This window comes from Embiotoca jacksoni, unplaced genomic scaffold (genome assembly GCF_022577435.1).
Source record: "Embiotoca jacksoni isolate LCO1_2020_lvr unplaced genomic scaffold, fEmbJac1.0.p SCAF_2, whole genome shotgun sequence".
NCBI classification, from domain to species: domain Eukaryota; kingdom Metazoa; phylum Chordata; class Actinopteri; family Embiotocidae; genus Embiotoca; species Embiotoca jacksoni.
The window spans coordinates 5312501-5337925 of record NW_027185340.1 but is presented as its reverse complement, the minus strand read 5'-3'; the positions used below and the strand labels follow the sequence as shown (position 1 = coordinate 5337925).

The 25425-nt window shown below is 40.6% G+C and overlaps 2 protein-coding genes across 2 annotated transcripts in view; both read left to right on the top strand.

Moving 5' to 3' along the window:
• On the top strand, positions 1-8620 carry spryd7b (SPRY domain containing 7b). Its single transcript, XM_069154169.1, has 5 exons — positions 1-150; positions 1466-1582; positions 2010-2176; positions 4769-4871; positions 7496-8620. The coding sequence occupies exons 1-5, from the start codon at positions 45-47 to the stop codon at positions 7591-7593; spliced, it is 591 nt and encodes a 196-aa protein (XP_069010270.1). The 5' UTR covers positions 1-44; the 3' UTR covers positions 7594-8620.
• Positions 8621-8932: 312 nt separating this feature from the next.
• Positions 8933-25425, top strand: part of kpna3 (karyopherin alpha 3 (importin alpha 4)) — a 16891-nt gene continuing 398 nt past the window's right edge. The window contains exons 1-17 of the mRNA XM_069154168.1: positions 8933-9177; positions 11784-11828; positions 14646-14735; positions 16377-16406; positions 16498-16550; positions 16646-16741; positions 18030-18115; positions 19199-19285; positions 19368-19537; positions 19935-19979; positions 20125-20256; positions 20360-20488; positions 21080-21184; positions 21463-21534; positions 21843-22005; positions 22669-22763; positions 22854-25425. The exon at positions 22854-25425 is cut by the window's right edge and continues 398 nt beyond it. Coding sequence (XP_069010269.1) covers positions 9109-9177; positions 11784-11828; positions 14646-14735; positions 16377-16406; positions 16498-16550; positions 16646-16741; positions 18030-18115; positions 19199-19285; positions 19368-19537; positions 19935-19979; positions 20125-20256; positions 20360-20488; positions 21080-21184; positions 21463-21534; positions 21843-22005; positions 22669-22763; positions 22854-22952 — 1566 coding nt within the window. The 5' untranslated portion in view covers positions 8933-9108 and the 3' untranslated portion in view covers positions 22953-25425. The remainder of the gene's footprint in view (positions 9178-11783; positions 11829-14645; positions 14736-16376; positions 16407-16497; positions 16551-16645; positions 16742-18029; positions 18116-19198; positions 19286-19367; positions 19538-19934; positions 19980-20124; positions 20257-20359; positions 20489-21079; positions 21185-21462; positions 21535-21842; positions 22006-22668; positions 22764-22853) is intronic.

Here is a 25425-nt window from a genome sequence, read left to right as displayed (position 1 = left end):
GAGTTTGTTTCCGGATGTTTGGTTAAGATCAGAAGGAGGCAAGAATGGCTGCGATGTTTACGTGTTGTCTAGGCTGCTGCGGGGAAGGCGGATCGGGGCATATTCCTCTGAAAGAAATGCCCACTGTTCAGTTAGACACTCATCACATGGGTAATTAAGTTTGTCTTTAATTCTTATAAAAAAACAAAAAACAGTTTGCGTCTTACAACGTCCAGCTCGATTTGCTACTTCCGTTTAGCTCACCAAGCTACGAGCTTCCGGTGGTGTTTCAACCGGCTACCTGGTTTGTGAAGAACTAAACAAATATATTTATCTGAATGCAATTTTATGACCTTTCACACTCGGTAAATCCGGTAAAGCGTGAAAGGCAGCTGAGGTTTCACAGTAAATGGGACTCGTGAGGTTCTCCGACCAATTTGAGACGTAACTCTGGCAACAACAAAAACATGTTGTTGTTGTTTTTTTTTCTCCAAGAATCCTCTTACTGGTTTCACCCGATTATAAGTAGTTTCCCAGTATTTGTTATAGATGCATTTCCTTTTTTTGGTGGCAAAAAAAAAAAAAAAAAAAAAATGCAGATTAACGAAAAGCATCTGTCCTGCAGTGTTGATACTTAAAAAAAAAACTAAAGCCAATCAAAACTCGGGACGTTGTCTTAATGTGCACCAGGGATGCTGTCAGAATTTGTCTTCCCCCTCTGTATACTTTAAAGATCTTCTCCAGGCACGTCATATAAACGGAGGTGGAAGAAGTATTGAGATCCTTTACTTAAGGATGGAAATACTCAAGTACACGTACCTTGAAATTGTACTGAAGTAAAGTACTTGAGTAAATGTATTTATTACTTTCCACTGTGGTGAAGGCAAAGTTTTGACGTGTATTTTCCACGCAATAATCTCCCTCATTGATAAATCCTGCAACTGTGAACGTAGGAATATTTTTCAAGAATTGTTGGACACCATCCCGCTTCACTGAAAAATCTCAGTGTATGTCGGCTTCGTTGTCCACTGCGACCTTAAAACATCCGAGCGAAGCAACAATAAGCAAAACATGTTTCAGGGTGGACGGATGTGATTTACATCAATTGTATTTATTAATTTAATTTAATAAACTCCTCTTGAAGAACTGACCTCATTTTTTTTTTTTTTTTTTTTTACCAGCAGGAACATCTGCACATGTAGACAAATCATGTGGCCAACAGCAGTTTGGTGTGATGCTCAAATAATTTGTAGTGAACCAACTAACAGAAATTTTATCAACAAATTAGAAAATGTATACATTTATTTAAATAATTTACTAGGCATGTCGTTCTCTAGAAACTGTAGTAGGCATTTAATAGACTAAACCAGTCCTTAATAAATGGGGGGGAAAAAAACAACCTGACAGTCAGCAGCTTAAATAGTCATTAGTGAGTTTCATGTGAAGTGATTGTTCTGTGAAGTATATTCCTGCCTCTGTTTTGCAGGCACAGATGTTGTCATTGTAAAGAGCGGCCGGAGGATATGTGGCACCGGAGGCTGTCTGGCCAACGCTCCTTTGCACCAGAACAAAAGTTATTTTGAGTTTAAGATCCAGTCCACTGGTAAGCACTCAACTTTTTTTTTTTCCCACCATGTTTCCATGTCTCTCTCCTGCCTTACTGCCCTGCCAGATGGAAATTTTCTGGTGCATTCTCAGTGGGAGTTATTGACTGTGACACACATTACGGTTTTTAGTTGTAACCCTGTCTTGTGACTGCATGCTCACTGATTCTGCTCACTTAAAAGGACAGTATTTGAAAGCACAAAGTAGCATCTACATCTAAGAAGCTCCACGCTGGTCTCAGACTGGTTTTACTGTGTTGCATTATGTTGTCAATGCGAATCTCACCAATTTATCACTACAGCTGACATGTCATAAATCTAAATGCAAGTTAGTTTTCGTGGCTGAGAGAGCAGCTTGAACTCCTTGGGTGTTAGTGAGTTTAATGTGATGTGATTGTACTGTAAAGTATATTATTCTGTGTTTAGGTGTGTGGGGCCTCGGTGTGGCCACGCAGAAGGTCAATCTTAACCAAGTGCCTATGGGCAGAGACACAAACAGCCTGGTCCTGAGGCACGACGGCTCTGTCTACCACAACAATGAAGAGAAGAGTCGTCTCCCTGCGAACAGCCTTCCTCAGGAGGGGGATATTGTGGTAAGTGCAAAGACTGTTGAAAGTTATCCTATCTTTGAGTTTGATGAGCTCATGTTTGAAGGATTTGGTCTGTTTGGCAGAAAATGAAATATGTTTTTCTGTTTAAATAAGTGGAAACCGGAGAGAATAAAGCGATATGATTAACAGTTAGTTGCTATTTTAAAGATAAAGATGTTACATTACATTTCATTCCATTTAGCTGACGCTTTTATCCAAAGCGACTTACAATAAGTGCATTTCAACCATGAGGGTACAAATTCAGAACAACAACAATCAAGAAAGTATATATATATATATATATATATATATTATATATATAAAAGATGTTGTCTGACACAGTTTTCTTGCAGAGCAACGGAGCTGCATTCATGGTTTTGAGACCTTTGTTTATCAATATTTCTATGGTATTATTATCATATCACGAGACCCACAGCAGAAATTGACTTTTAATTTTCCTGACAGTGAAAGTCACAGTCCAATGCGTGATCTAATGTGGGCTGAATTGGCTTCTGTTTTTTATCAGAGTTTCCCAAATTCCTCTTTGGCATCAGATTGTAAATCATCACTGGTTTCACGTTATTTTGAAACTGCATTCATTGGAATTGTTTACGAGGCTATTGCTCATGACTCAGAAATAATTTTCTGAATATGATTTTAATGAGCAGTAACTCGGGAGGGGGGGGGGCAGATCAAATGCATTGTGGGAGTGGAGCCGGTATGCAGGCGGTCGTAGCGCAAAACGCAGCGCTCTCTGTCACTGTGGTCAGCATGCGTCTCGTCATCTGGCTAACGTAATATTTAACACATTGTACCTGATTTAACATGAAAAATCTTTCTATTACTAATATTGTTTGTTTTTTTTGCCAATATTTTCCCCACTCTTTTGGCAGATTGCCTATACTAATATATATATATATATATATATATATATATATATATATATAAATAATATACTAATATATTTTTCCACCTCATTGAACAGAAGTCATTCCTGCAGTGGAATTAACACATTATCGAGCCGACTCTTATTGTGATGACTCATTGACAGATGCAAACATGAAAGGAAATGCTTTTCAACATGTACGCATTTAAAATAGGAAAACTAGTTCAACTCAGTTTGTAAAAAAATGCCATATTTATTTTTATGAAACATTTTCTTCAGATTGAGGCCTCTTTAAAAAGCCTGGATGACGCTCTGATTTACGGCTTAAAGCTCTACTCTTTAATCTGCGTAAAAGTAATTGTATTATCACTGCAGATCATTGTCATCTTGCCAATTTTTTCCAAAGTGTTCTCTTGTCAGTGTGCAACTGTTTCAATCTCTCATCTTCAATAGTAGCTCAAACTCAGTGGCGTATAACACGTGAGCAGCACATGAGCGTTAGCAGGAGAGAGAATAACATCATTCTTCGTAGATAAGATGGAGGCCGATGTAATTTAATAGGGGAGCTTAACAGCACCGTGCTGTATGTTGCCGTAAAACTTATTTTATGTACTTTTAGTTGCACAAAATTTACGGTTCGTAGTCATTATGATTAGGATTTTACAGCACGTGCGAAAACAAAGAAAGCGAAGGCCAAACTTGGCCCGTGGGCCCCTGTACTGGCTGCTCTGATTTAATTAAGCATTGAGCATTTAGGTATAATTATCAATGCAGATTCATAACTTCAAAGCGTTCACCGGCAGATACCGACTATCTGCTAATATTATCTGGTATCCTTAATAGTTGCAGTTACAATAGTTAACACTTACTGTCAATGAGTGAGATGTGACAAGATTATTTTCACCTGTGAGACTGTGTGTGTTTGTTCTTAAACATACTTCGATCTGTTGTTCTGTTCAGTCGAACCTTTTTCTAAATAATAGTATTATTGTGCGGAGACTCTTTAGTGGATGTTGTGCCATAAATAAATTGAAGTCGACCAGAGTTCATGACTAATAGCCTGCAGGGTCATGTAGCCGTGTGCAAAAGCCACACGTGTCGTGTCTTCACTTCATCACTTCTTCCTCCAACAGTATTCAGGAGAACAAAGTACGAATTATTTTCCAGACTTTGGCCTTTATTGACTGATTTGGGCCACTTGCCAACAAGAAGGACAATGTTCGACTGATTTCCTGTTCATTCGTGCATCTACAGTACTTAAACCTACATGCTCATGTGCAGATAACTAATTACAAAAACCTCGATATCCAGAACGAATAGAAACATTTTTGATCCACCAGAGAATGTTTTGTCTTGTTTTTGTGTCCCATTTTGTGTCAGACACATTTTCAGCTCGAATCACAGTGTCGTTGACCATGATTATGCAGTGATAATCAAAGCTCAAGCCGTCACGATGCAGTAGGGGAAAGTGAATCTTCTGGAAAAAGAAAGCAAACAATCCTCGATGGAAGCCTACATGTACCTTTGTTTTGTTTCTCTATTATTGGACTAGAATCTTGCCCAAACGTTTCCTGCTAAATAGTAAACATTTTCAATTTCTGTCTTGAAAAATGTTACAGATGCAAACTGTGACGAGGTTTCTTTTTAATAACTCAACCATGTTTGTATGCGTTTCACAGTGTGTTTACTTGTGTATTTGTGTCCCTCAGGGCATCACATATGATCACGTGGAGCTGAATTTATATCTGAATGGAAAGAACATGCATTGTCCTGCCTCAGGGATCCGAGGAACTGTTTACCCTGTCGTTTATGGTAAGTTTACTCATTGGTTCCTTATACTGGGGAGTGTGTCGGGGGTTGATAATCTGTAGATAACATTTGCCTAATTTACTAATGAGTGAAACAAATGTATGTGAAAGTTATAGAGTACAGAACAGTTTTTTTTTTTTTAAACAAATGCCATTATGGCAGTTACAGTTGTATTCCACTAGAGGGCTGTATTTGTACAGCTTTACGTAACTCTGCTCATGTTGAGCTCTTGTACTTAAAATAGTTTTTATTTGAATATTTCACCACAAACACATTCCAACAGTGAGTCATGTGAACTAATCAAAACATACACTTTAGCAGGCCGGGGCCGTTTTGCCACCGAGGATCAAGACATGCAGGTTTTCTTCTGGTTTTATAGACCGGCTTCTCTTCATTTGAACTTGAGCTTGTCAGTGAAATCTACTGGCGATTTTATGTTGAAAAGAAAACTTGCAGGGTGTTGGCCTCTCATGGCAACTGTTTCTATTCATGTCCTACAGTACCAACAATGAAGAAAAATAGTGACTAGCTAATGAATTTCTCAGCTACCGAAACTGTTTTAGTGAAAACTTACTGATTTTAAAGCACTGCTAGATTTTCTGAGGTTGAAAATATATCCATGTGATCAAAGAGTAACATTGGACACACCAACATTCAACATACACATCGCCATTTTTTTTTAAAATACATTCAAAAACAAACAAACCTAAATAAGCAAATTTGCATTAATAAAGCAAATATATATGTAATATATATAATCTGTTTTAAAATACACACAAAAAGCTAAAACTACATTAACTCGACTACCTCTATTACTAAATAAAAAATGTGTTACTCAACCCCAAAATCTAAAGTTTTCACCATATATGTTTGTAAAGCACAGGTATAATTGATTAGACATTGACATTAGAAATGACCACATTTCAAATACGTCTGTTTAGAGCTCTTTTTTTAACCTGTTTTGAAAAGTGCTGTAAGTACAGTTATTATTAAATGAGCTGGTTCCTGGTCTTGTGCATACTGACAGTCTGCCGTGGTAAAATGGGGCATTGTATGAAAGTGCCCCGTTTATTAATAATTAACTAAATTTGTTTCACCTGCGCTTTTTGCTGCATCAATAGCTCCAAAGTTTTGCTGTGAATAAGATTTATTGCTTTTTCAAGGTATATCACCTGACTCATTTCTGAAGAATGACCGATGGCAGGAAAACCATAAAAAACTTGGAAAATTTGCTTTATGTTACAGAAGTGAGACACAACATAATAATATGAGGGTGTATATACAGTAAATTATAGAGCCTGACTGATACCACATTGTTTTTTGGACCAATGCCAATACCAATATTAGGGAGAAAAAAATTCCAATATTAATATATCAGCTGATATTCCTGGTGGTTATCAAACACTTTTGACACTTGTGACACAGAGATGTAATGGAAGTAGGATATTTTTACAGTTTATTGTCCAAACTAACATCAGTGCAATGAAACAATGAACAATTCAATAATTATAAATAACTATCAAAAAAAAAAAAGAAAGGAAAAAAAAAAAGCACAACAAGACAACTATTTCTAATTTCCCCCCAAACATCATTTTCTGGATTACATTCTGTAAAAAGTAAAAAAGTTTTCACATCGGTGCGAATCGGCCAACATATATGCCGATACTGGTTTATCCATGATGTGCCAAAATCAGCTGTCGGATATATCATTTGGGCTCTTAATTTAATGCGCCGTATATATACACCATGTCACTGGAGACGCCAGATGTTGCCAAGCATGATCAATTTGAAGTAATAGTATAGCTGCAATTAGACACACGGGAAGTTCGAACCTTCGAGTACACTTGTGTGAAAACGGTCATTTGGTGTGGCGGTTGCTGGATTGGATCGGCGGGAGGAACGCTCTGCCTGTGATTGGTTGTCATGACCAGTTACCTGACAGTGAAGCAATCAATCACAGGAGAACAGTGCAGAGCGTGCATCCCTCCAGCTGATCCAATCTAGCGCCAACCGTAGTTGTAAATTCATAGGTTGTACTTAACAACACGGCTCTGACTGTCACAATGAGCCAGCCTGACACCAAAGCAGCTACGTGGTATTTTAATCATCGTTAATTATTAATTAGTTACACCAGTTATACGCAAATCTGTTGTGTCACAGTGTCTTCAGAGAAACACTCCCGTGTGATTGCATTGACGACGGTGAAACAAACGAACGCGATGTCAAAACCGGGGAAAGCTTGTGACCTGAAATTCTGCTTCCTCAGTGAGCTTTTGTGCTGATCCGTTATAAACGCACAATTTTCTGCCGGTGTTAGGACAGTCGTTCCACATTTCATTCAACTTGTGCTGCTAACAGCGGTTATGAGAGGTGTCCGTGTGTCCTGATGAGGTTTTGAGAGCTCATCTCATAATGAAGACAAAGTAAAGATGTTTTTTTTCTGAATGACACTTTTTAGTGTTGATTTTTTTGTTTTGTTTTGTTTTTGTTTTAGTCATAGTTCATATTTAATGATACAAATCATTATTCAGGGTCCTTAAAGGACGATACAAATCTAAACGAGGATGTAAGAGGCTCACATAATGTCTAAACGTGTTCTTTGTGTCTGTTCCTTTCTGCTCTTCCAGTGGATGACAGCGCCATCTTAGACTGCCAGTTTAGTGACTTCTACCACACACCTCCGCAAGGATTTGAGAAGATCCTCTTCGAGCAGCAAATCTTCTGAAGGAGCACCTCAGCCTCGGCCTCTCTTTATGTTGTCGCCCTCCTCTATATCTCACAGCGACCTCTGTCACACTACAGTTTGACCTTGATTGGCTCTTATCATTGCGTGTGGCTTGAACGCGTCTTGTTTTGTTTTTCCTCCTGTCTCTCTCTCTTCTCTCTGCTGTGTCTCCTCGAAGAAGAAGAAGAAGAAGAAGAAGATTTCTGATCATCAATCCTAACCTTGTGTCAGATGTATTCAAACTGTATTAACTGAACAACTTTCAGTTGCTGCTCACGTCCACAGAGTGTTTACAGATACCAAACAACCGATGTAAAATGTTCCCCGTTTTTCAGGATCAGAAGCCATGTTTTATTGACGTTGCTTTAAACTTTGAAATAGCCTCCTAAATGCCATAACTTCCATCTCAGCATACACCTTATATTTATTTGTATTTATTTGCATTCCAGATTAAAGTGACATTTCTTTTTGGTTTAAAAAACAAAAAACAAACATGTATATTTTGACCAGCAAGAGTTTGTGGACTGAAGATGGGTCAGCTGTCAGTACTGCCAATGTCAGCCAACAGCAGTGGGGATATTGACTTGAATTGATACAGAGGTGGTTGAAAATATGAACACGGATAAATCGGTGCAGGCTAGTGTTTGAGGTTAATTTTCCCTGAGGATATGTTGCTGGAAAATGTTTGACGAAGCGACACTTCGCTGTCAAATATTAAGATTGATTCCCAAATCACTTCTCTGATCAGCCCCGCTTTCGTCATCCTGAAATCTTGCAGTGTATTCATTCTAATGATCAGAATATTACCAGAGCTGCAGGTGCTGGTTGTCTCTGATTAGAGATATATGTTAAATAAAAAAAACAAAAAAAAAACATAAAAGTCAATCTGTTGTGTTGTATTGGCAATGCGTAACCGCTGCTGAAAGTGTGACAGTCAAATATTTCAAACGCTTGTCTTTGTTTGCACTGATGATGTTATTGTACAAATCCAAATATCGTTGATTCATTAAACTTTTGTGTGTCTGGAGGCAAACGCATTATTTATTTTTTATTTTTTTTATTTTTTTGAGAGAGAGAGAGAGAGTCGTGCTACATGTTCAGGTCACGTGGTTATTATTATTATTATTTTATTTTTTTCCACGTCTTTTCAACAGCGTTGAGATTTGGATGTTTTTTGTGCACAAAGTGAATTTGCGATTATTACTGCGTCGAGGTTTTGGAAAGTGGACAACCAGGGGGACGTTAGTTAACTCCTCCTCTTCGCTCTGCGTTTTTTTTTTTTTTTACGTCCTCCGCCCGCCTCCTTTCTCCTTCTCTCCTCCTCCTTCCTCCTCCTGTCCGCGGAGTCAGCAGCAGCAGCAGCCGCCGCCGCCGAGGACGACGCCGCCGCCGCCGCCGCCGCACAGGAGATCCCGAGAGCCGTGAACACACCGCCGCCACCACCACCACCACCCTCCCTCCTCTCCTCCTTCCCCTCCTCCTCCTCCTCCTCCTCCACCCCCCTATAGCACAGCCATGGCAGAAAACGCCGGCTTGGAAAACCACCGCATCAAGAGCTTTAAGAACAAGGGGCGCGATGTTGAGGTGAGCCGAAAACAGACACACGCGGAAATAGTAAATAACACGAGTGGGATTACGGGGTTTTTTGTTTTGTTTTGTTTTTTTGTTTTAATTTTAATGTAGGAAGAAAAAAAAAAAAGCCGTCAGTGTTTGCGGGCCTCGTCGGAGGAGGAGCCCGGCCGCGGCTGCAGCTGCTTACCGACCAAAGCTAAGCTATGTAGCTATAAAAAAAAAAAAAAAAAGCTAACGTAAAGTGCCGGCTTTGGGAGTTATCCGGTTAACACCTCCGGATTTACTGATATTTTAGTCGGTAATGTTTGTGGACGGTGAGATTCTTCTTAGTCGGACTGGGATTAAGAGAATTTTAAGGGCAGGTCGGTGTAGCTGTCACTGCCGGCTAATTTAGCTTCTTGGACGGGGCCCCCCTCCTCCTCCTCCCTCCCTCCCTCCTCCGGGGCCTCGCCTGCCCACCGGCGTCTTTAAAATCTTCATATTTGAAATGTTTATACATCCTGTTGACCGTTAACGTCATGTGCGGTTGTCGTTATGAGTAAAACAACAACAACAACAAACGCAGGTGAGCCTCGAAACATTTAAACTAACTAAAATATATCGCCCCGCCTTGTTAGCGTGCTAACTGCTAGCTGATGATGATGATGATGATGATGACCTTTAGTTTTATCATCTTCATGTTGTTGTAAACAAAACAAACAAACTAAACAAGCCCACGAATTATTTAATGTTTTTGTTTTGGGGCTCCCATCACTGTGAAGAAGCACAGGACTCTTAATTATAACTTTGGACAACGTAGTAATGTCATCCTAATGTTCCTTCATAGACTTAGACGTTGTTTGTTTTGTTGTTGTTGTTGTTGTTTTCTTAATTATCCAGTGCCATGATAAGATGCATGTTAAGGATAATCAGATCTTCTAGTGGCAAATATGTAAAAACGCCGGGTACTGCAGCATCATTCAGTCTAATTATATATATATATAGATATCTATATAGATATATATATCTATATAGATATATATATAATATGTGTGACTGCGATGCTCATTGACATGATGACCAAACCGTTTGGTAAATGGCTGTGGTCAGAAGATTAGGCAAAGTTCACAGTGTTGGGACCAAAATATGGGAAATGACGCAACAGAAATCTTGCAGACTTTTGCCTGAATGATGTTTGGGCGTCTTGTCGGAAAGCATCTCTTCCCCGGCCGTTGGGGTTTACCAACAAAGACACGCTTGTGCTGTGTTGTTCTGATCTGCGGATAATCCCGAGATTAATCCTCAAACAGAGGTATGTCTGGAAATGGCCCTCTTTTCAAAAAAAAAAAATCCACCGGGGTCCCTGATTGGAGTTTAACCTCCCGGTTGCTTTAAAAACACAAACCGGTGCCCCCGTTTAGGTGGTTGTTTTGAAATCTGGAGTCAGTCTGACGAGCACGTGGCTACTATGACAGACGGACTTTGCCAAGTGCATTCCTGATGCTATTTCTGGCCTCCTGGATTTCTGACCTGGGTCCTCTTTAAGGGCCCCTGCATGAATTTGAGGTTTTTGTAAATGGATGACTCAGACTCCATGGGTAAAAATTAAAAAAATAAAATAAAATAAATAAATGCCAGTTTGCGTTTTATTTATTTAGGTCAGACATAACAGATTGCTCTTTATTTCTGACACCATTAGGAACAGCATTGAATTGCAAAGCAGGAAAGCCTCACATGCTGCAGGCCTTAATCTCCCTCTTTGTTTCCCTGGATATCATGAATGTGTTTATAGTTTAGTTTGGTCAGGGAGGGTAGGATGGAGGGGGGAGGGGGGGTAATCCCAAAATGACACATCTTTCCTGCCATGGAAGAGTATTTCCTGGTACCTGAATGAGTTCCATTCATTGTACCATTTTATTTTAGGAGCAGTTTGTATTTTTGGTTCACCCGACACCCGAATTATCAAGATTAAATCAACGGAGGTGTGCTGGGCTACAGTCATTTCTCTGGTCACTCGGGCTGGACTGTTTTGGTGGTTTCTTCTTTGCAAAGGGACATTTTTGTCCTGGGCAGTGTAGTGGCATTATTGTTGTTTTGCCGCGGTTGGGAGACACCTCTGCTCCGCAGCCACCCTGAGTTATGACTGCCCCAGATTACATAAGAGGCTATTTAGGAAGGCAACATGAACCTCTTCCAACAGTCACAAGATCTTGGACCATCTCAAACTGTTCTGGATGAACTGGAAACCCAACAGACACACAAATACAGCAATCAGTTAACCTGCTTTCCCTCGTATGTGCTGTGTTTTTTTTTAAGCTGTTATTAGCCGTCTCTCTCGCTGTGTTCTTGTTGGTTGATGTTTATGGGTTTCAGTCACAGATTAATGCCCAAATACAAAAAAATAAAAATGTTTTTGCCCCACGTTGTTCCAGTTTAATCATTTTAAATGGTTATAATTTTTTATTGATGAGTCATGATCATCTAATGAAAAACAGAATTTGATATCTTTTGCTCATCACATTTAATCACTTCTGTATTTATCAATTTAATAGGCTGTGTTTTTTTCCCCACTGCAGTAAATAATAAAATTTCTGAAAAATGTTTTTTTTCTTCTAATTTTCTTTGTTTTTTTCCTCCAGACTATGCGAAGACATCGAAATGAGGTGACAGTTGAATTGAGAAAGGTGAGAAAAGATGCACCATCTGTAAACACGCACACGCACACACACCCACACCCACACCCACCAGTGGATCTAGATGTGTTTCCGTCTATAAGTGGTGTGAATTTTATTTACTAACTTTTTAGCTGCTATGTGACGGCTAAAACATTGCAGCGTTTGAAGTAGCATATCCAATCGTTTAAGCTGTTTTCATTGTCCAGGAGGCTGGCATGGGTTTAACATTAAATCCACGGGCATCGCCTTACACACGACACAATACCATGGCAACACAATACCAAGACAACAGTCATGTTTTAAAGTGAAACGATGTTGTTGTATTGTAGGTCAAATGGAGTAACACTGTATCTCTACAGGAGGCGGAGCCTGAGCAGCTCCGGACCTCCGTCTGTGTCTACAGAGTACTTTCAGGCAAAGTGTTGAGTTGTAGGACACCAATGTTGTGGCAGTACTCAAAGTCCGATATCTAATTGCTGTAGTTAGATTCACAAGATGTAGGAAAATACACTTGAAGCGTTATGATCTGCTTTGGCACGTGTTTCTGAATGTATACGGCGAGTAAAATACATGCCGTGACATCGTCGGTGTAGAAAGCTGGACTGATCAAAGTAAGAGTGATTGTGGTCCATCAGACACACATGAGACATGTGATTGAGGGGGAGGGGGGGGGACACTTTCTGTGTAAGTACAGCTTACAAAACATGCTTGTATTTTTAGACCACAGTCACCACACAATGGTCTAAACCTTGTAGGTCTGTGTCAGGCAGTTCCACCAACATCCCATAGATATACGGACACAAAAGGAGACACAAAATTGTGATGCCATTTGTAAATCTGTTTGTGGATTTTTGCAAGAAAATTGGATATTTGTTGAAACAGAATTAGTACAATGCAGCGGAGTCAAAGCTATTTCTTTTTTTTTACCCAGCATGCATTCAACCCAGTAAGTTGTCGATTGATGTTGCACAGCAACAACAGTTGGACTCGGATAAACGTTAGTTGTCTATTTGCTACAAAAGTGATGGCACTGAAAAGAAAAAGGAATCTCAGTTTCTTAATTTAACATTATTGTTTTTAGTGATTGTTGGCCTAAAACGTTAACAAGACACTGCCAACTTAAATGCCAACATTAATTTGGTTGTTTTAACCTACATTAACTGATTAGTATATCCATTGGCAGTATTTTAGTTGCCTGTCTATTACTTCTATACATCACAAAAGACAGGTGTCCTCTTGGTTGCAGGATATATTCGCTTTCAGTAGATTAAACTAATTAGATAAATGTTAGTTCATGAGATTTCTAAGCATTTGCCATTTTGAGTGATTGCACTGCTGCATCTTTATGCTGAGACATTGTCCAAAGAGATTTGATTCAGTTTGATCTGAACAGACAGATTTTGCTCTCTGCCGTCAGCACCGAACTTCATCAGTGAACGCAAGTCAGCTGGTTTCACTGGTCGGCCTGAACATTACCAGCACACGTGACGTGGTGCTCCTTTAGATCAGGTTTTCATTGGATGTTTAAGACGCTGACGTTTTCTGTCAATGTTTGGATATTTGAAGAAGATACAAGTCAGTTTTGATATTATAATGGTTTTTTTTTTTTTTGAGTTCAAGGCGCCAGTCAGAAGAAATTGGTTCTCGACTTCAGCATGTGATGTGACACTTCAGAGCTGCTTCACTGACACCCACTTTGAGACGGCCTTTGTGGACACTAACACTGCCTGATTGGATATTTCTTGCCGATGCAAATGCATTTTTTGTTGTTGTTGTTTGAACTGTGTGGGCAAACTCGCTAGGAAACAAATTCTTAAGATAGTAGATACAGTAGTCAAATTATTAAAAGCAGATCCTCGAGAAGCTGCTCGGTAAGGTCTGATTTAGCAGCCAAATGAAATGTTTGTAGTCGTCTGTGTGATCACGGGGACGACTCGAACTGAAGTTGTGGATCTTAAAGGTTTCCTTTCCTACATTTCCAAGTAGTCTCTGTAAGAAGGTGTCACTGACATCAGAGCTTGGCAGGAAATGACCACGATAAGAAATAAAAATGAATATTTAGATGACAGACCGGTTGATAAGCAGAGGCGTAGCTTTGTATAGGGCCGTCTGAACTTCAGAGTAGAAAAAAAAAAAAAAAACACGTCTGGAAACCAAATATGAAAAATGCAACTATATACAGAAATAGGCAGCCAAGCGTCAAACAGCGACATGTAGTTGCACTGTAGTATTGTGCTTTCAGAGGTAGTCTGAGAGTAAACAAACAAGTAAAGCAGCACGGCTGTCAGCAGATGTCTGGAGAACACCGGCACCGCCAGGGGTGTTACAACGTCACTGCTGAGGTGGTCTCAAGTCTAGCACATTCCTTTTAGCTGGATCAGAGCAACAAGAGGCCGTGCGCCCGGAGGCTGATTAGTCATCAGTGACGCACATCGGCGTGATGCACAGGAATGTAGGGCAAGGGAATCTCCTCCTACCGCTGACTCGCATGCCCTGTAGATTGGTGCTCAGTAATATGTGCTGGATGGGGTTTGCAGAGTGCGTTGAAGGGTTAATGTTTAGTGTCCTTCAAAAACACCGCGTGTTTGCTTTGCGGATTAGCAGGCAGGCAGCGTTGTGTGGATTAACCGCTTAGAAACGGGATTTCTAACATGTAGGCTGTGCTCCAGAAAGTAAAAGTTTGGGAAAGAGAGGACTTCTTTTTTTTTTAGTTTTTTTTTTTAGATAGGCCTAGATTCACTGCTGCTTGGAAGAATCCATGAATGCATTAATGAATACTTTCATCTCCTCGTCTCATTGCTCTTCTGTCTTTTATCCGCTTGTCAGAACAAACGAGACGAACATTTACTGAAGAAGAGAAACGTCCCGCAGGAGGAGAGTCTGGAGGACTCTGATGTCGACTCAGACTTCAAAGGAGTAAGTGTGGGTGTGTGGTGGGTTTGTGCTGGACTGGGAGCGATGTAATGAGACTGAACTATCTGGATAACGGGTCAGGAGGGTTAAAATCGATAAGGCACTGTGTTTCTGTATGTACATATACTGTATTAACTCTGTGTTTAAATAATTAAGGATTTTAGTCAAATTGTTGTATTTCTTATAGGCCCCAGAAATCTTAGACTGGGTTGTTAAATAGTTAATTAATGAAAGAAATTCTACTTCAATAGGTTGTTTCATAGCTTTAAAATGTGTAATGTCTTGCAAGAGACCTTAAAATCACTGATATTTTGTGAAAACTGGCGAGATATCCTCAAACTGTGGACAAGTTTAGAGTGATTTAAAAGCACACAAATTTGGTCAGATACAAAATTATTAGGAAATGTTTCTGTCACACAAATTATTAGTATTAAGTTGGCAGCTATAGAAAAGATGGACGAGGCTGGTTGGTTATTTGAAAGTGCCGGTGTTTCTGGGGTCTGAAGAGCGTCTCGATGCAGGACCCTCCAGAGTCTGGCAGTTGTGTATAAAGCTGCATTTTCAGCCACACACAACTAAAGCTCATGAAGAGAAACGTTAGCAGTGAGCTCAAGAATGCATGAAAACAAATTTTCAAGCCGTTTTAATCCCCAATGAATGCCATGCTGGACCGAATAGTCCAGGTGGATGGAGGTCGGCGTGGCTGGTGACTGTGACCTGAATAAGGGGTGATGCTCTGGGATGATATTAGGACAGGAGATTGTAGGACCGACCTTTTCCTTCCCCGGTATGAAAAGAAGAGTTCCTTCTGGAATACAATTTTTCATCTAGGGACAATAAAACATCCCATGATGTTCAAAACACCACTGACTTACTGGTTGTCATGGGAATATAATGAAATAATATCATGCTGCGACCACCGTCGTTCCCTGAAGTGAGCATGCTTAAAAGGAAGCTCTTCGAGGGTGGACGTCATACCTCAAACAGCAGCTGTGGGAAGCAACACCGGCATCTTTAAATGAAACTCGGGGAGAAACTATACATGGAACCTAAAGTTCAAAGGATGAGAGGGTTGTTAAAGGGATCGTAAAGAGGGGAACTTCCGGTTTCCAAGTTTAAAGCTAAAAAGCCACCGATCATCTCGACTAATCTGCAGCTGGAAAAGTCTCCATATAGACTTTTCCAGCTCGACTTCTAGATTTACATAAATATTACAGGATTTAAAGGTGTGTAAATCCAAAGGCACAAGTGTATTCATTTTCCAACAGAGATAATTTTATTTGAATAGATTATTAGTTTGTTATGCTGCAAAAGTATTTCAAACATCCGCAGGTCAATGTCACACCTGCTCCTGTTTTTCAAATTCCCACTTTCAGAAATCCTCTGAAATCCGTCATCGTCTGATTTTTCTGCTGTTGTTGCTGCTTATTACAGCCGTGGTCACAGGCATAGCTGCATCCTTAAATGTGATGGGGATAAAATACAAAATATGAACTATCAATCCTAAATACAAGTAGAAGTAAAACAATTTTCTATACGTATGGAGTGTTTGTCTGCAGCTGGCTTTTTATTTAATATTAAAGATGGACTCTGCGTGACAGATTTTGACAGTGCAAATATTCTTCTCCATTTCTCTTTGTGCAGCAAAATGTTACACTTGATGCCATTTTACAGGTGAGCGTTTACATTATTCGAGCTTTCTATTACGCCCGAGCGTTTTTCACATGCTGTGCTTAACATCCACTGTGGCTTTTTGTCGCTGCAGAACGCTACCAGTGATAATGCAGTTATACAGCTCAGCGCTGTACAGGCAGCCAGGTGAGTGACTGACAGGCGACGCACATGCAGACAGCAGCCGTCTTTGTGTACGAAGTTCTTGAAAAAATGTTCTGTTTCTTTTTTCTTTTTGTCAGAAAACTGCTCTCGAGTGACAGAAACCCTCCGATCGACGACTTGATAAAGTCTGGGATCCTGCCCATTTTAGTCAAATGCCTGGAAAGAGACGACAAGTAAGTCCTGCTTCCAAATCAGTTTGTGTTATCAGTCTTTTTACGGGAATATTTCAGTGTCTGTTTGGTAAGATTTTTTTTTTTATAGATCTCTGATGCCGCTGCTGGATCAGGTCTTTTGCGGCAACAGAGGCTTTGTGTACATGAGACTGTTTCCCGCTGTGTCCACACGTGAGAGTGTGTGGAGACACGCAGGGCAGCTGGCTGGTCCTCTCAGTGCAGGCCAAGCTAAATATATCAACATTCCTGTCTCTCAAGAGTTCCCCAATTCCCAGGACCTTGTGTTCACCGAGTGGGAAGAGTGAATAGTCGGGGTGGACTTGTAACTTGTGAGGGAGAAGTTGTAAAGGTTTTGCCATGGCAACACACAACAGACAGCAATCACGTTAACGTGAAATGAAAGCTTACGTTGTACATTTTTGTTATTTTTGAGTTCATGCAGTACAACCAATGTTGCATTCCTCAAGAGGAATACTTGTCTGCTATGTTGGCAGAGCTTTCGTTGGCAGAAGGCCAAGCCGGCGATGCTCCACATGCGGTTTCACAACGAAAATGTACAGCATGAATACTGTTACCACTTCAAATGAAGAAGAACTAACAAAACATCCTCCAAATGAAATGTGTAAACTTATTCAGTCCACGGAGAGCTTCAGCTGCCGGTGACGTCACAACGAGCACCACACCCTGTTGTTTGTTTAACATTACGGATAAATAAGATAGAGCTTTACTAACCAGTAGGGATGATGGTTAGTAGTGAGGGAGACAGACTTGCAACCCTTCGCAAACAATTTCTGAGCATTTGGCTGGTGGGTGGTGTGAGGACCACTTGCGAGTGTGTGATTTCTAATGTTTTATGTTGCATGAAATTATTTCCGAGTATTATTTGGTGACAGTCCCCCATTTTGAGCACAGCTCCAACAGCAGGATATCCAGACCGTGTATCTGGCGTCAGATATGTTATCCACCACACGCACACACACGTGAAACTCAGTTTTTGATCTTTTTTTTGTAAAGAAACCATTATGGGAAACTGTAGCAACATGCTTCGGATTAAATAGGTTTGAGGTACATTGATCTAAAAAGTCCATTTATTACTGCGAGGCCAAGAACAGACACGAGTAAGAAGTATGAAGATTAAACACAAGAAGCCGCCTCGATAACATGTATTGGCAGCTGGAAATTTAGTAAATGTGCACGCCGATATTTCTCATCATTCAATGTGTCCCATCTACAGTGTAACATTAAAAACGCTCGTTTCATGCCTGTAACCGTTTTTGTTTTCTTCCAGCCCGTCTCTTCAGTTTGAGGCAGCTTGGGCTCTGACCAACATCGCCTCTGGGACGTCGGCACAGACTCAGGCGGTGGTTAAATCCAGTATGTTGACCCCACAGTCTGTCTTCCTCGCTTCAGTCTGTGTTTATATACTGTCTGCAATCTGCCAAGCAAGCATATTTATGTTTTTTTTCACCCAGTTATTTTTTTTTTTTTTTTTGGATGAAGGCTTCATTTCAAAATAAGAGTGTTATCTAACAAGAAGAACATGAGCGGACACCACGGTCGTTATTTATACGATAAGCCGGCCGTTATAAAGTACAACTTAATACTAAGGAAAGTCGCTTATCTAAAGCACAACCTAAATTTATATTTGTATGATTTATATTTAACAAATCTACATGGAACAATTCATTCTTACTAGCATCACCATGACGATAATAAAGCTGTGGTCTACCTTTTGATTTTAGGATTTAGCGTGAGACCGAGCTCAACTTCAGCATTGATATTTAAATTTGGAACATTTCATTTCCTAATCATTATAACATTAATTTTGGTGATTTGTTGCAAAAGAAGAGACATTTGTACCTAAAATGAGTTTAATAAGGTTTTCTTATGGTTTAATTAATCTCGATCCTGAATTTTAATTTTGTCCAAGTTATGGTATTTTATTTAATATATTTATTTTTGTGCTTTTACGTACCCAAAACATCTCTCTAGATTTATATCTCCTCTTCCAGCTTCTCTCTGGAGCTCCACCAAGAACAGGCTGTTATGTGTCTGTGTCTTTAGGCACATTGATATCGGAGATCTTCCGATCTTCTGATTGGCGGGCCTGTTTTCTGAGGGATTCACATCCAGGCCAATCACAGGTTGTCTTTGGTCTTGTACATTGCCACGTCCGTGACAGAGTGACTGCTCAGTGTTTTCTTCATCTTAAAACGTCAGACAGTAGGCTGTGCCGAGGGAGCACGTGAGCGTGTGTTTGTGGCATCACAAACGTACAGAAGTGCAAACGGCACAGTGTTGGTTTTTAGCTAAAGGAGCCAAAGGAGCACCAACTGTGTGTGTATATAATGGTCATTAGCTGTGACGGAGTCGTGGATGTTTGTTTTAGTCAGCTGGAGCTGCACAAACTGTCACTTTTGGGACAGTGTTTTGACTGGTTGATGTTTGTGTGTCCAGGTGCGGTGCCCTTGTTCCTGCGACTGCTACACTCTCCTCACCAGAACGTATGTGAACAGGCTGTTTGGGCTTTAGGAAACATTATAGGTAAGTATCCCCCTCTGATAGAGGTGTGTGTGGAGTAGCTATCCAGAGTTGTGCTGACCTTTGCCCCCACCTGCGTGCCCAGGTGATGGTCCACAGTGCAGGGATTACGTCATCTCCCTGGGTGTGGTCAAGCCCCTTCTTTCTTTCATCAACCCATCAATCCCCATCACCTTCCTCCGCAATGTTACCTGGGTCATCGTTAACCTCTGCCGCAACAAGGATCCCCCACCGCCTATGGAGACTGTGCAAGAGGTGGGTGGGTCTGTCTGTCTGTCTGTCTGTGTGTGTGTGTGTGTGTGTGCGTGTGCGTGTGCGTGTGTGTGCGTGCAGACTTTCATGTGCCAGACAGATGGATGTGTTTCTTTGCAGTTGACTGTCACTGCAGGCTGAGTCACAAAGAGCTTTTTCAGCGCGCCAAGTGAGCTTCATCACTCCGGGGAAATTCTCACTACAAAGCTCTTTTTTTATTTTTTATTATTATTTTTGCAACATTTGAAGTCTGGTTTTGATAGCTATTCCTCTTCATGATTTATTTATTTATTTTTTTTTCCTTCTCGTTTTTTGGTCTGCCCTGTTATACCTTCATCATATCCATCTAATCCTCTGTGTACGTCCAACCCACTCACAACCTACTTTTCTTTCCCTGCAGATTTTGCCCGCCCTCTGTGTGCTAATATATCACACTGATATAAATGTAAGTATCAGACTGACATGTGATCGCCCGAGAAATGAATTAATTAGAAATTCTTATAGATTGTTTCCTTAGTTTGTGCTAAAATTGTTCAAAATTAATCTTAATTGTTGGATGTACTCTCATGAGTTTGTGTGTGTCTGTTTAGATCCTAGTAGACACAGTGTGGGCTCTGTCATATCTGACGGACGGCGGCAACGAGCAGATCCAGATGGTCATCGACTCCGGAGTCGTTCCCTTTCTTGTGCCTCTGCTGAGCCATCAGGAGGTGAAAGTTCAGGTAAGACTTATTCATTGTTCTGTGTCCACAGTGAGGAAGACCACGACTCAAACAGTAAAGTAATTGCAAGTTGTTTGACGTCTCCTTTGTCCATAAACTGCAGACGGCAGCTCTGAGGGCGGTCGGGAACATTGTGACGGGGACGGACGAGCAGACGCAGGTGGTTCTCAACTGTGACGTCCTCTTGCACTTCCCCAACCTGCTCACACACCCTAAAGAAAAGATCAACAAGGTACCACCACCTCAGCCTCCATGTTGTTTTTGTTCTGCAAGTCTGGTGGCTTTGCGTGGAAGCAGGCCTCACAAACTGCAGCGTACTTCATGGCGTTTATGAAAGCTATCCGGTTCAATGTCGGGATGGGTAGTATGACACGAGCTGGATTGTTGTTGCCTGTATCAAACTACGTATTCGATTACAGTTGAATTTACAGTTGAATAATTACTAACCTATGTTTAATAATGAGCGGATGTTAACCAAACCGTTTGCAGTGCAGATTACTTGTACATCGTACACTAAAATCAAACCCCATTCAAAGATGTTAACTTTTCCCTTGATGTTTTCATCGTGAGTGTGGATTCATTTAAATCAAAGTACAACCACATATTTCACCTCAGCCTTGACTGCTACAATTTTGTTTAAGAAATACCCACATTAAAGTGATTCAGCTAGATCGATAAATGAAGTGTCGACGACTAGAGTGCCGCTTGTACCAGAGTTTTTTTTTGTGGTAAATCCAGAAATGACTCGTGTTTTCAGAGATTATTTATGTGTGGGGAAGCTGTGGTGCTGGTTTTGAGCATTTGTGGTCGGCCTGTTTTGCAGGAAGCAGTCTGGTTCCTGTCCAACATTACAGCTGGGAACCAGCAGCAGGTCCAGGCTGTGATCGATGCGGGGCTGATTCCTATGATCATTCACCAACTGGCTAAGGTTTGTGCACGGTGGAGGAGCAGGAGGAACATGAAGCTTTATATTCTCTACCGCTCCTCGCTATTCATTTTTCCTCCACAGATGGTACCAGACCTACATTTGGAGAAGCATAATGTTGGCATTAATTGCGTGCATTCAGTTGCACTTTTTATGTTTCGTGGCCAGATAATGCCTCTTGAAAAATGAAACGAACACTGAATGTAAACGTTGCCTGGATTTTGTGTGCTCTGGCAGTCTGCTGTTGTTGTACATCTTAGTGACAGCCTGGCTCTCTGCAGGGTGACTTTGGCACTCAGAAGGAGGCAGCATGGGCCATCAGCAACCTCACCATCAGTGGAAGGAAAGACCAGGTGAGCTATTGGGACCAGGGATGTAGAAATGTATTGCTTGTGTTGAAATATGTTTGCTGCCATGAAGGATGTGTATATTTTAAGTAATTTATTTTAAAATAGAACCTCAGACATCTAATATTCCATAACTTCAATATTAAATTTCTACCTCACCATTTCACACTTTTTAAAGAAGCAGAACTCATCATTAAAGGGTGATGCTACGCAACATTGATTTGTTAAGTTATGAAGGACAGTTCCACATTTGTAACCGTGCGCTTACGTTGTAATCAAGTATGGATGTGGTGTGTATGTGTGGGTTTGTGTAGGTGGAGTTCTTGGTGGAGCAGAACGTCATCCCTCCGTTCTGTAACCTGCTGTCGGTGAAGGACTCCCAGGTGGTGCAAGTTGTCCTGGACGGCCTCAAGAACATCCTCATCATGGCCGGAGACGAAGCCAGCACCATCGCTGAGATCATAGAGGAGTCTGGAGGTCTGTGTTCGTCTGATTAAGGCTGTTGGTTCCTTTACATTAACGCTTCCGCGTCCTCTAGTTATTTCTGTGAATCCTCTCATGAATTTAATGTTTTATTCAGAAAATTAGTGCTTGGTGTTGCAGGGTTGTTGGTTTAGAATTTTCCATTTCTTAAATGGCATAGAAGGGCATGTTTAGAGGGCCTTCTTCATTTTTCAGGTTGTATAATTCAACTGTGGAAGTTAATATACTTTGTTTTAAATAATAGTCATTTTTATTAACGATTAATCTGTCAATTATTTTCTTTATTCATCAATTAGCAGTTTGGTTTTTAAAATGGTGAAAAGTTTCAAAAATCTCTTGTTTTGTCCCGATCAACAATTATTAAACATATTTAGTTGTTTTTTTTTATCATGGGGGACTAAAGGAACCAGAAAATATTCACATTATTCAAGCAGGAAGCAGAGAATTTTTTACAGTTTTTCATTAAAAAAAGAAAGAAAAAAAGACAAAACAATTAGGTTTTTAAGAAAAAATACTTGCAGATTAATTTTCGGTTTATAAATGATAAATGAAGTAATTGTTGCAGCTCTGGTAATTTACTACAGCTTGTTCATGTTGTCAGTGTTACTAACAGGAAATGTTGTTTGTCTTTGTCCTGATGTGTTTTGTTTTTTTCAGGTTTGGAGAAGATAGAAAATTTGCAGCAGCATGAGAATGAGGACATCTACAAACTAGCCTTTGAGATTATTGATCAGTACTTTTCAGGAGATGATGTAAGTTTGCCACTAGTGATTTTTTTTTCTTTCTCTCTCCTTTTCACTCATCAACCTATTCTGTGAACTCACAATATCTGTTCTTTTCAGATCGATGAGGATCCGAGCTTGATCCCTGAAACCACTCAAGGAGGAACCTTCAACTTTGATCCCGCTTCCAACATGCAAACGAAGGAGTTTAATTTCTAAAAGCCAGGGATGTTTGGTTCAACCAGTTGCACGGGTACTCTGTAATCACCCCAGACATTCATCCATCTCTCCTCCAATCTGGCAACCTGGTACAGAAGGATTTACTTAGCATCACTTCAACATGGAAACTTCACCACTGAAGGGTTTTGCCCACCCCCACCTCTGCACTGCGGGGTGATTTTTCTTTTTAAATGGTCATCCTTCACCGAACACTGCAACCCTTCACAGGAGTCCTGGTTATTCGACAGGCACCATCACCATCTGGCAACCATGCATCAGGAGGATTGTCAGTACTCTCTGCCAGTGCTTCTAAATATCACCCAAAAATAAAACCAGAATGAAGGAAAAGCCTTCGTGGCAAGATTTAATTGCCAAATGTCAAGTCTTAACAAAGACAAAAAAAACGCAAGCACATTTTCAGATAAAAACACACACACACACACACACATATATATATACATATATATATATATATATACACACTTTTTGACACTTAGAATTTGTGTGCATACTTCTGTTAGAAGCCATCACATCACTTAGGGGGAAGAAATACTGCTGTTTTTTTGTGGTTTCTTTTTGTGCTTTCCCTCCCCTGGATTGTCCTCTGGTGTTACTTCACCCATGCGCACGCACACGCACACTCACATACACAAGTGCACACATCGACGCACTCAAGTCACACGGATTCCCCGACGGCCAGGCGCACTCAATACCCTCTCTCTCTCTCTCTCTCTCTCTCTCTCTCTCTCTCTCTCTCTCTCTCTCTCTCTCTCTCACCCAGTTTAAAGAGTTAATCCCAGAGCTAAACCATGATTAACCACGGACCCCCCCTTCCCCCCCACTGCTCTCCCAGGAGAGTCCTTGGGCAGGTGGAGGGGTGAAAGGGCTCCAAGGCAAAAAGAGGACTCCGTGGCGAACTGACTGACGGGAATTCTGACTCAATGACGTCACTTTTTTTAACGTGACCTCTGTTGAATTATCAAACTTAAATGTTAAAAAAGAAAAAAAAATCATCAAAAATGTGAAGAAAATGCCATAATTCTTTTTTCTTTTTCGAGACATACTAGACCTGCTAACTGCCTGCTCCTGAGTCAGCAGAGCGACAACGTTTTTGTTTTAGGGGCTGTGAATACCTGTCACGGGGAGGAAGCACCTTTTTGAAGGCGCAGAGACTTAAGAGAAGAGGAACATGTCAGCTGTAGCGTTCATCCCCCCCACAGGACATCCATTTCTGCAGCGTGAGCTCAGTCACGTCCTGTAATCCAGCGAACTGTTTGCTCGGGACTCCCCTGTAATGTGAAACTCGGAAGAGGGGGGGAGGGGGGGTTAACTAAAAAACAAACAAAAAAAAATCGTCCTGAATTGCTCATCTGACCTTAAGGTTATTTTTTTTTAATTATTTTTTTTTGTTAAATTGTCTCTTCAAACAAATATTAGTTTCACGTTTCTTCTGGTTAAGTCTGTGGAGCTTCCTCACGTCTGTTTTTACGTTTTCTTTTCTTCAGTCTTATGCACACGTCTGAGAGGCATAACGATGTCTGCCTGCAGAAAGGGACCTATACTCGCTGAAGACTAGACTTATAGGAGGAGTACAGGTCCTGATCTTTACAGTTCTTAACTACTTTCAATGAAAAGGTCACATGTCATCACTCAATTTGACTAACTGTACAAAAAAAACCTTGATGTGTATCTCTCCTTGCCGTCTAATGAATATATTTACGTAAAGCCTGTACAAAGCTGCTGCAGCTGACGGTCATTGGATGGACGATAACTGTCAAAGATGGCTGGGGAGGTTTTTTGTTTTTTTTCCCTTTATTTTTGAAGCAATATTTCTTTATTGTTTTTATTTTGACTTGCATATGTATTGTGATGATATGCTGATAAATTGGAACAGGCTGTTTTTTTTTCGGTTTTTTTTCTCTCTCTCTTCGTAGTGGTGACGGGGCTGTTTTGAAATGTACCGTCCCGTGTCCCAGTTGGTGAGCCGGGTTTCGGGTTTAAGGTGTCAAACCTTATTCCCGACCCCCAGCCCTGGTCTCGAAGACTTTTAAGAGCTCCCGGTTGGCTGCTAACTACTTAGAGGGGGGGGTCAGAGCGGGGGCAGGGTCACACTGGGGTTTTGAATAATGGGTGGGGTTGATACGAGCAGCCCAGGCTTGTTTTTTGGGACTAGCTGTTTATTACTGAACAAAAACTATAGAGAGGGTGTACAGTCATGAACTAGCAGACTAGACCGAGCCACTTTAAAGATTTACAATTTCGTTGCCTTGTATCCGAATTGGATACAAGCTTATGTTTGTTGCAAGATTTTTACTTGCTAATGAAAAGTTGTTTTAAATAAAATAATAGGAGAAAAGCAACAGACAGCGTTTTGGCCTCTGATTGTTTATATCTTTTTATAAATTTTAGATTGAATTCTTCTCTTTAAGGTGGCTCATTGATGCTTTCAACTCTTGTGCATATTAAAGACAAG